Source organism: Aquarana catesbeiana, linkage group LG02, assembly GCF_042186555.1.
Source record: "Aquarana catesbeiana isolate 2022-GZ linkage group LG02, ASM4218655v1, whole genome shotgun sequence".
Taxonomy (NCBI): Eukaryota; Metazoa; Chordata; class Amphibia; order Anura; family Ranidae; genus Aquarana; species Aquarana catesbeiana.
This window is the reverse complement of record NC_133325.1, coordinates 455,968,313-455,978,231: the sequence shown is the minus strand read 5'-3', so window position 1 is coordinate 455,978,231 and position 9,919 is coordinate 455,968,313. Positions and strand designations below refer to the sequence as shown.

The 9,919-nt window shown below is 43.0% G+C and overlaps 1 protein-coding gene across 1 annotated transcript in view; it reads right to left on the bottom strand.

Moving 5' to 3' along the window:
• Positions 1-631: 631 nt before the first annotated feature.
• Positions 632-9,919, bottom strand: part of MRPS15 (mitochondrial ribosomal protein S15) — a 38,389-nt gene continuing 29,101 nt past the window's right edge. Inside the window, exons 7-8 of the mRNA XM_073615624.1 lie at positions 3,071-3,262; positions 632-958 (exon numbers count right to left, since the gene is read on the bottom strand). Coding sequence (XP_073471725.1) covers positions 863-958; positions 3,071-3,262 — 288 coding nt within the window. The 3' untranslated portion in view covers positions 632-862. The remainder of the gene's footprint in view (positions 959-3,070; positions 3,263-9,919) is intronic.

Genomic DNA, 9,919 nt, shown 5'->3' with positions numbered 1-9,919 from the left:
ATTGAAGAATGATCACATCACATTGCAACACTTTGGATCCATGAAGGACCCCTTCATCAGGCATGTGACGACATCAACAAAGATTTGGACGTTATTTCATGATCCGTGGTCTGTTGGCGAATATGTGCTTTTGATCTATAAAATTAAAAGGGATTGTAAAGGTACATTTAAAAAGAAAAAACAAAAAAAAACAAACCCCACCCCTCTGGCCAGGGCGATCATGGGAAGCCGCTTCCCATGGCGGCACTTGTACATGCTCGCACCCAAGTCCTGCATCCATTGACAAAGACATGATTGACAGCACCGAGAGTCAATGGTTCCCGGTGCCCCAGCAAGACCCGGAAGTGAGGGAGAAAAGATCTGCAGATGTGCACGGCACTGGATGGAATGAGGTCTCAAATAAGTAAAAGGGGGGGTGAGGGGGGATGCTGACACCTAAACATTTACCTTAAGGCAAGGAATGCATTAAGGTAAAAAATGTTTAGACTTTACAACCACTTTAAAATAGACACCTGCTGCAGTGCAATTTAAATGCACTGTGGAAAATGCGAATGGAACATGGGTTTCCTGCACGGTGTTCTAGTGTGAACCTAGCCTAAATGAGTATTTGTTAACATTAAACACAAATTGCCACTGTAAACAAAATGGAAGTTTTATTATTCTGGACTAGAAAAAAAAATTGTAATTGTACATTTCAAACCTTATGTCTACCTTCAGAAGTAAGCAGTTTTGGTCAGACATCACTCTTAAATAGTATATAAGAGCTTACACAGTAGAATGTGATTGAAGGTATATGGACAAACAAAAAGAACATGATATTTAACTTTTACAGTGAAAAGTACAGTAGAAATGAAGGTATCCATCATGCTTCTACTGGAATAGGCCTGGCTCTGGATTGTCTAGGCTTCTTCTCTTTTATCAACCCTTCAGCTTTCTGCTTCTTTACTTCTGCATATACCTATTAAAAAAAAAAAAAAAAGAAGAGGGAAAAATCATTGAGAAACTGGCAGGGACAAGTACATTTACATGTAAAATAGATAACGTGTTTTCTTTCAGAAAGAAAAATACCTGAACCAGAAAGATTTGACAAAAGCTGCAATTCTTGGACCTACAAAAGCACATGTCCCAATCCCAGTGCAGCTAAGACTATTAAAGATTTTCTGTGAATGAAGTTATTGCCCCAGATCTAAAATGTGGCTGGTAGTTAGACAATAGTTGCTTTCATCACATATTTGCTTCATAACACTTTAAATTCCTTTTATTTCATAATATTTCCTTTCCAATGTGGAAAACAAGTTGTAACGCAATTGAATAGCAGGAATCCTACAAATATATTTTTTCAGTGTCCTGTAATTCTTGAAATTCAGGGTGTTATGATTAGTCTCAAAGTAGCACTGTTTGAGAAATATGAAACTAGCATTGCACAACAGACAGTGATCACACAGTCAGGCCTTACTTTCCCACAAGAATGCTCTTGCTCTAACTGCTTTCAAAGCAGTTACCTATCCATCAATAATGCAGATCAAACCTTGCAAAATATCCTACCTACTCTAATATCTAATATACTAATTGGTAACTGCTTACCTAAAGCAAAGAGTGAGTGGGTACATACAGAAGGAAACATTTAGGCCCTATTGACATCATGTTGCAGAGTGGTCAGTGTTTCTGTACACATTCTGCAAGGGCACAAAAAAAATGTTCTCTATGTGCTCTGTTCACACCACAGCACTGGTATTATGTGTGGATTTTTTTCTGACGGGAAAAAAAACTGACATGACATCAACATAGGTGTGAATAGGGCACATAACTGACGCGCATGAAAACTGATGAAACCGGTGTCTCTGCAAGTGAAATCTGCACGGTTTTCCCTAATCAGTTCCCATCAACGTCCTGGTAGTTAGAAAGTTTTAGCATAACTGATATGTGGCCATTTGGTTCCAAAACTGGCCTAACAAACTTCTCCTCCAAATAAATTTGTTCTGTTAACCAACCACTTGAGATGCAATCCAACATCTTAATAACATTTCCAGGACAAGCTGCTGCATACCAATTAAAAGTAGTACCACTTCAACTTAAAGTATAACTAAAAGCAAAACTTTTTTTTAAGTTTTGGACAGATGAGTGATTAGAAAGCCTGTCATTTTATATTGCTGTCTATGCCCCTTTAAGGAGGTTCTCCCTCTGTATGTGTCCTGTTTACAATTATCATTGAAAGTGAAAGTAAAAGAAAATCCCAAATCCCAGCATGATGGATGTGTGGTTAATTTTTATCAAATATACCTTAATAAAGAGGTTTATAATTGACCAGTTAATCTTTGTGGACCTTTAGTCCTCCTTAAATATAGAGATTATAACCCTCCCGTACTCTATCCAAAATGAAAAAAAAGTTTTGCCTATAGTTCTACTTTAAACATTTTTGACCCCAGGTTTAACCTTAAACTATGTAGAGGGTTCTTTACTGTAAGGGTGGCAAAGATGTGGAATTCCCTTCCACAGGCTGTGGTCTCAGCATGGAGCATCGATAGTTTAAAAAAACTATTAGATAAGCACCTGAATGACCACAACATACAGGGATATAGAATGTAATACTGACATATAAATCACACACATAGGTTGGACTTAATGGACTTGTGTCTTTTTTCAACCTCACCTACTATTTGAAAACTACTGTACAGGTTTGAACAAGATTAAGGGGATTATTTACTAAAGGCAAATTCACTTTGCACTACAAGTGCAAAGCGCACTTGAAATTGCACTGAAAGTGCATTTGGAAGTGCAGTCGCTGTAGATCCGAGGGGGACACGCAAGGAGAATAAAAAACAGCATTTTAGCTTGCACATGATTGGATGATAAAATCAGCAGAGCTTCCCCTCATGTCACATCTACCCCTCAGATTTACAGTGACTGCACTTCCAAGTGCACTTTCAGTGCAATGTCAAGTGCACTTTGCACTTGTTGTGCAAAGTGGATTAGCCTTTCATAAATAACCCCCATAGTGTGGGTCTCCAGAGGGATTTAACGAGCTTATAAAATTCTGGTGGACCCTTCATGCAACAACAGTGAAACACACCTTCAAGCATAAAGCCTTCTTTGCCTGCCATCTCTTGGTTGCACGTCTGTAGTACTCTGGAGGGAAAGTGTATTCAATGTTCAGCTGTTTGCATACATGCTCAAAAGTGTCATAACGAGTCAGCCGCAGCTCTTTTAACATCTTTTTGCGCCGATCTATTGACATTAGCATCTTTCTCTTGTTTGCCTTGTCCTATATTAAAAAAAAAAAAAAAAAAAAAAAAAACAAACAAACACACAACAAATAATAAACCATGTTGAACAGCATCAAGGTCAAAAGATGTTCTGCACCCTTCTTGAGCTTAGCTTTAAAGAAAAGTTTACATATTAGTGGAGAGGCCTTTTAGCACTCACTCAGATGTCCTGTCTGCAGTAATGCAATATGCTTACGCCAGTCTACACAGTTTTTTTTCTGGCTACTGGAATCACTACTACTATCACCACTACTCAGCAGAGGCATTTAACTATTTATGGTTGATGAATGAATGTAGTCTTACCCCTCAATTTTTTTGTGTGTATGACATTGAGGTGAAAATATTTTTGCACACAAATCCTTAGGGCTCATGCACACTATCCACATAGATCAGCACAGATTCAATGCAAAAGGACATAGAACGAAATAGTTTCCTAGGTGCCCTATTCACACCACAGCACTGCAGCCATGCTGCATTTTTATGCAGTGCAATGCATCAAATTGCATGTGACTGCACCGCATCACAAAGACTTGAATAAAGTGTCGTTTTATGACACTTCAATACATTTAACCACTTGACTTCTGGAAGGTTCCACTCCCTTGACCCATGACCAGAACATTTTTTGCTGTTTGACACTGTGCTACTTTAACTGGCAATTGCTTAGTCATGCAACATTCTACATAAATTATTGGTGGCATTTAATCACCACTTTTTAATTTTTTTGCTATATAAAGAAAAACAATACTCAAAATATTGAGAAAAACTGGATCATTGACAGCGTCTTCTATTCTCGATTATAAGCTTAATTTTGCCACCTACAGGTGTAGGACACTAGGCAGTAAAAAAAGAAGGTTGGCAATGTCCTCATTCCAAAGAAAAGCAGAGGCCACCTTCGGGAGAAAAGAAGGGCACTGACGGAGAACCACCTTATCCCCGTGAACAACCAAATAAGGAGACCTGCAGGACAAGGCCTCTGACTCTGACACTCTGTGAGCAGAAGTGATAGCCACTAAAAAAAAAGTCCACCTTGTGGGAGAGTGTAAGCAAGGGAATCTCCCTAATATTCTCAAAAGGAAGTAGTTGAACAGAGAGAACCAAATTCAGAACCCAAGGCGGCATGGTGAAGCGCACTGGAGGCGCCACATGCTGAACTCCAAAAGTATGGATCAAAGAGTGTGTGGCAGGGGGACGTTAAAAGAAAATATCCAGAGCACAAACCTGGCTCTTGATGGTACTTAACGCCAAATTATTCTCAACGCCCCGTTGCAGAAAGGCTAATATCCTACTCACCAAGAAAGAATGCGGATAAACACCTGCAGCCTCACACCATGATAAGCCTTCCAAGTGCGATGGTATATTTTCCTGGAAGTAAACTTTTGTGCTTTCAGCATGATAGGGAGGATGGACTCCGACAATCCCCTAACCTTTAGAACCTGGCTTTCAAATAACCAAGCCACTAAAGCCAGCGACTGGAAAGCAGGGTGCAAGATTATCTCTCGAGACAGAAGATCTGCCCTGAGCGGCAGACACTAAGGGGCATCTGCGACCAACCACGTCAGAATATCAGGGGTGGCGGGGCCAATCCAGAGTCACGAGAATGACCGAAATGCATTCGGCCTCTATCCTTCGCAGGAGGTGGAATAGCAGCTGGAGAGGAGGGAAGACATATATAAGATGATACGGACTCCACAATGTCACCAGGACATGCGTTGTCAGACAAAAGATCCCTTGTGCTGGCTATGAACCTCAGAACCTTCCTGTTGAACCGAGACGCTAGGAGATCCACGTCCAGAGTGCCCCACCGGAGACAAATCAGATGAAGCACATCAGGATGCAGGGACTACTCGCCTTGGTCCAACGTTTGATGGCTGAGGTATTCCGCCTGCTAATTGTCCATGCACAGTGGAGAGTGCAGGCACGTGACGCTCCACCCACCTGAGGATGCGGGAGGCCTCCAGCTATGCAGCCACACGCCTTGTTCCACCCTGGTGGTTGACAAAGGCCACTGCTGTGACAGTGTCCAACTGGATCCGGACAGGATGTCCCCAAACATGCTCCGTCCACTGCTCCAGGCAGAGCCTGATTGCCTGAAGTTCCAGGAAATTGATAACTAGGACTCCTCCGGCATCCAGCGACTCTGGCCCAAGCTCCCCCCTAGCCAGATAGGCTGGTATCCGGCATGATTACCTTCCAATGCAAGAGAAGGAAAAACCCTAGTTAGACTTACTGGTAACGGTATTTCTACGAGTCTTTCAGGACAGCACCTGGAGAGAGCGCAGCTCCACCCACTTTTCCCAGGAAACACTGCAGTCAGTTTTTTCTTTAAAGACCGGACGCTTCCACCATGGCCTCAGTTGTTCACAGAGTACCTCCAGCCATGCTGAAATTAGATAAGCAAAACATAGCAATAACACCACATGTTACAAAACACTTAGGGCGGGTCATCGGTGCTGTCCTGAAAGACTCGTAGAAATACCGTTACCGGTAAGTCTAACTAGGGTTTTTCTCCCCTCGTCTTTCAGGACAGCACCTGGAGATGATAAAAGAGTACTTACTCTAGGGTGGGACCACCGCTTGCAGGACTTTTCTGCGGAACGATTGTTCCGATGCTGATAGCAAGTCCAACCTGTAGTGGCGGGTGAAGGTGGAGAAGCTTGTCCACGTGGCCGCTTTACAGATCCGACCTGAAGAAGCCCCTGCTCTTTCCGCCCAGGACGTTGCTACTGCCCTTGTTGAATGGGCCATTACCCCATGGGAGGATCAGCCCCTGAAGCTTTATAGGCTTCACTGATGGCCATTCTTAACCATCTGCCTATAGTGCTTTTGGAAGCACTATGATCCTTACGTGATCCAGAGAAAAGAATAAAAAGAGAATTTGACTTCCTAAACTCTCTCGTGATTTCTAAATAATGAAGTAAACATCTTCTCACATCCAGAGTATGAAAAGACTCCTCTTTAGAGTTGGATGGTGTAGGGCAAAAAGTAGGTAAAATTATCTCTTGTGCCCTATGAAAAGCGTTTGCAACTTTTGGCAAAAAGCCCGGGTCAGTTTTCAGCACTACCCAGTCTCGAAATATAAAGCAAAAGGGTTCTATTATAGATAAGAGCTTGCAACTCGCTTACTCTTCTGGCCGAGGTAACTGCTACCAAAAGAACTAATTTGAGCGACCATAATTTTATAGTCGCTTCCTCTGGGGGCTCAAAAGATCTTTTGATCAACCCTTGTAGCACCAATGATAAATCCCATTTAGGAAAAGATTTAAAAAGGTATTGGCCTAAGCCTGGCCAATGCTTTGAAAAATCTAACTATAAGCGGCTCTTGAGATAACTTTCTCTCAAGAAAAACCGACAAGGCAGCCACTTGGACTTTTAGGGTACTGGCTGCCAACCCCATCTCCATTCCTTCATTGAGAAACTCTAATATCGAAGGCAATTCCTGTGGTGAACATTTTTTAGTCATGCACCAGGAATTAAACCACTTCCATGTTTTAAAATAAATAACTCTGGTAACCTTTTTTCGGCTACTTAAGAGGGTCGACACCAGTTTATCTGAGAAGCCTTTTCTTTTTAGAATCTGCTCTTCAGTAACCATCCCGTCAGCTTGAGCTGGTCGATATTTGGATGCTGAAGGGGTCCCTGGGTTAAGAGATCTTTTCGAAGTGGAAGAACCCAGTTCGGTTCCCCCGCCATCCTCTGTATAGTTGCAAACCAGGGCCTCTTGGGCCAAAAAGGAGCCACTAGGATCATACTTGTGGCCTCTTGTTGTAGTTTCTTTAAAACCAAAAGGGATCATTTGAAAGGGGGGGAAAGGCGTAGCACAAGTGGAAGTTCCACGGTTGTGCCAGCGCATCCAATCCTCTCGCCTGATCTTGCCTGTTTAGTGAATAATAGGCCTTCACCTTTGAATTCTTCTGGGATGCGAACAGATCTGAGGAGCTCCCCATTTTTCTGTTAATATTTGGAATACCTCCTTGTTTAGACTTCACTCTGCCTCTAGTATCATTTCTCTGCTTAGAAAGTCAGCTACTAGATTCAGATCCCCCTTTAAGTGTACAGCTGTTAGGGACCTTAAGTTGTTCTCTGCCCAGGATAGAATCTGAAGGGACAAGGCTAGCAAGACTTTGCTTCTCGTACTTCCTTGTCTTGTAATATATGCCACTGCTGTGGCATTGTATGATAGTACTTGAACATGGTGACCCTGGACTAGTTTCTCGAAAGCCCATAGTCCTAGGAGAATAGCCCTTAGTTCCCTCCAATTGGAGGATCTCCTGGCTTCCCTGTTCGTCCAATTCCCCTGAGCCATGTGTCCTTCCAGGTGGGCGCCCCAACCCCAGGAACTCGCATCCGTTGTTAACCTCCTCTCCCGGGGAAAACACCAGAGCAGGCCCCCGTCCAGGTTGGAGTGGCTCCTCCACTACCAGAGCTTCCTCTGAACTCGGGGGGATATTATTATCATTTTTTCTTAGGACTCTCCATAGGACCAATTTTTCAAGATTGTCTGCTGAAGATCCCTTGCATGTAAACGTGCCCACTGTACTGCTGGTATCGATGCAGTAAGGAGCCCCAAGACTGACATCGCTGCCCTGATGGAAATCGGCAGGTTTGTCTGGGTCTTTTTTACCGCATTCTGAAGTTTTACTATCTTTTCCTCGGGGAGGAAGATTCTCTCCTGTATGGAATCGATAGTGTAACCTAGGAATTTTATTATCTGCAATGGAATCATGTTTGATTTTTCCTTGTTTATTATCCAGCCAAGACTCTCCAGATGTCTCTTTGTCCTTTCCAGATCCTTCTCTAATACGTGCCTTGTTTTGGCAAATAATAGAAGATCGTCTAAATACGGGACAATCGAGATTCCCTCTACTCTGAGAGGGGCTAAGGCCTCTGCTAGGATCTTTGTGAATATCCTTGGAGAGGATGACAGCCCGAAAGGGAGAGCTCTGAACTGAAGATGTATGATAGACTCTCCCATCCTGATTGCAAATCTGAGGTGCTTTTGTGATGCTGGGGCTATAGGCACATGGAGATATGCATCCCTCAGGTCTATGGATACCATAAAACAGTTTGGGGTCAGGAGACCCTTTACTGAAAAGATCGTATCCATTTTGAATTTCTTGTACCTGACAGATCTGTTGAGAATCTTCAGGTTCAGAATTAATCTGAATTTGCCTGAAGGCTTCTTTACCAGAAATATGTGCGAATAGCACCCCTGTTCCACTTCTTTGGGGGGAACATTTATGATCACCTTTTGCTGAATTAATTCCTGTAGAATTGTAGTCATTGCTGTAAGCTTTTCTGGGTCTCTGGGAGCTTGAGTTATATAAAGCCGAACTGGAGGGGGTTGGGCGAACTCCAGTCTGTAACCCTCTATTATAGTTTTGAGGATAAACGGACTGTCTGTTATCCTCTGCCACTGTGGAAAGAAGGTTTGTAACCTTGCTCCCACAGTCGGAGGACAGTCACTGGCTCTTTGTATTTGGGGTAGGGGGGCAAAATAGTACTCCTGACTTGCCCCTGAATCTCTGAGACCTCCAAGGTCTTTTATATCCTGTCTCCTTTGTGTCTGAGGTTTTCCGAAAAGGACGAAAATTTTTTATTGCCCTGAGGGATCACCTTTTTCTTAATGGGGAAGGCCTTTTTCTTGTCAGCCGTTCTTTCAAGAATGGCTTCAAGACCCGGGCCAAAAACCAAATCCCCCTCAAAGGGTAGACCACATAACTTGGTCTTTGAGGCTGTATCTCCGGTCCATGTTTTGAACCATAGAGCTCTACAAGTTGAAATAATTAACGCAGAGGATCTGGCTGACATTCTAACTGATTCAGCTGAAGCGTCTGCTATGTATCCTACTGCTTTCAGTAGCACCGGTAGTGTCTCTAAAAGATCCTTACGAGGGGTACCTGCCTCGATATGAGTTTTTAGTTGTTCCAGCCAATGCTCTAAGTTTTTGGCCACCACTGTTGAGGCCATAGCTGGCTTTAAATTTGCTAGGGTGGAATCCCAAGCTTTCTTTAGCAGAGAGTCAGCCCTTTTATCCATGGGATCCTTAAGGATACCCATATCCTCAAACGCAAGGTCGGTGTTTCTCGACACTTGAGAGAAAGCTGCATCCAGCCTTGGTTTTTTGTTCCAGACTTGGGTGCTATCCTCTTCAAAGGGAAACCTGCGTTTGAGGGATCTGGAAAAGAAAGGGGCCCTCTCTGGGTCTTTCCATTCCCTTTTTATTGTTTCTGACAGAAACGTATGCACCAGAAACACCCTGTGCTGGTGCATACGTTTTATCTTCTGTAATATTTAGAGTAGTGTGGATAGTTTTTAACAGATCATCCACCTCTTCTAGAGATAATTTATAGCAAGAAGAAGAAGAAGATTCTTTCTCTTCCTCTGCTTCTTCCTCAGATTCTGTAGCCACGCTACGATCTTCCTCTTCAGAGTCACTGCCCCCTCTGTATGCAGAAACAGAGGACTGGGAATGAGGTACTGAGCTGCTACCTGCAGCTGGACGTTTGTCAAGATAAGACCTGAATGACTCAAAGGTGTCAGCCAAATCTTTTCTGCAGGAGCTCAGTAAATCTCCTTGCTGAACCACAGGTGTAGTAGGAGTGGTCTCCTCTTTCACTAAGTCTGCAATGCATGCTTTGCATAACACCTTTGCCCAA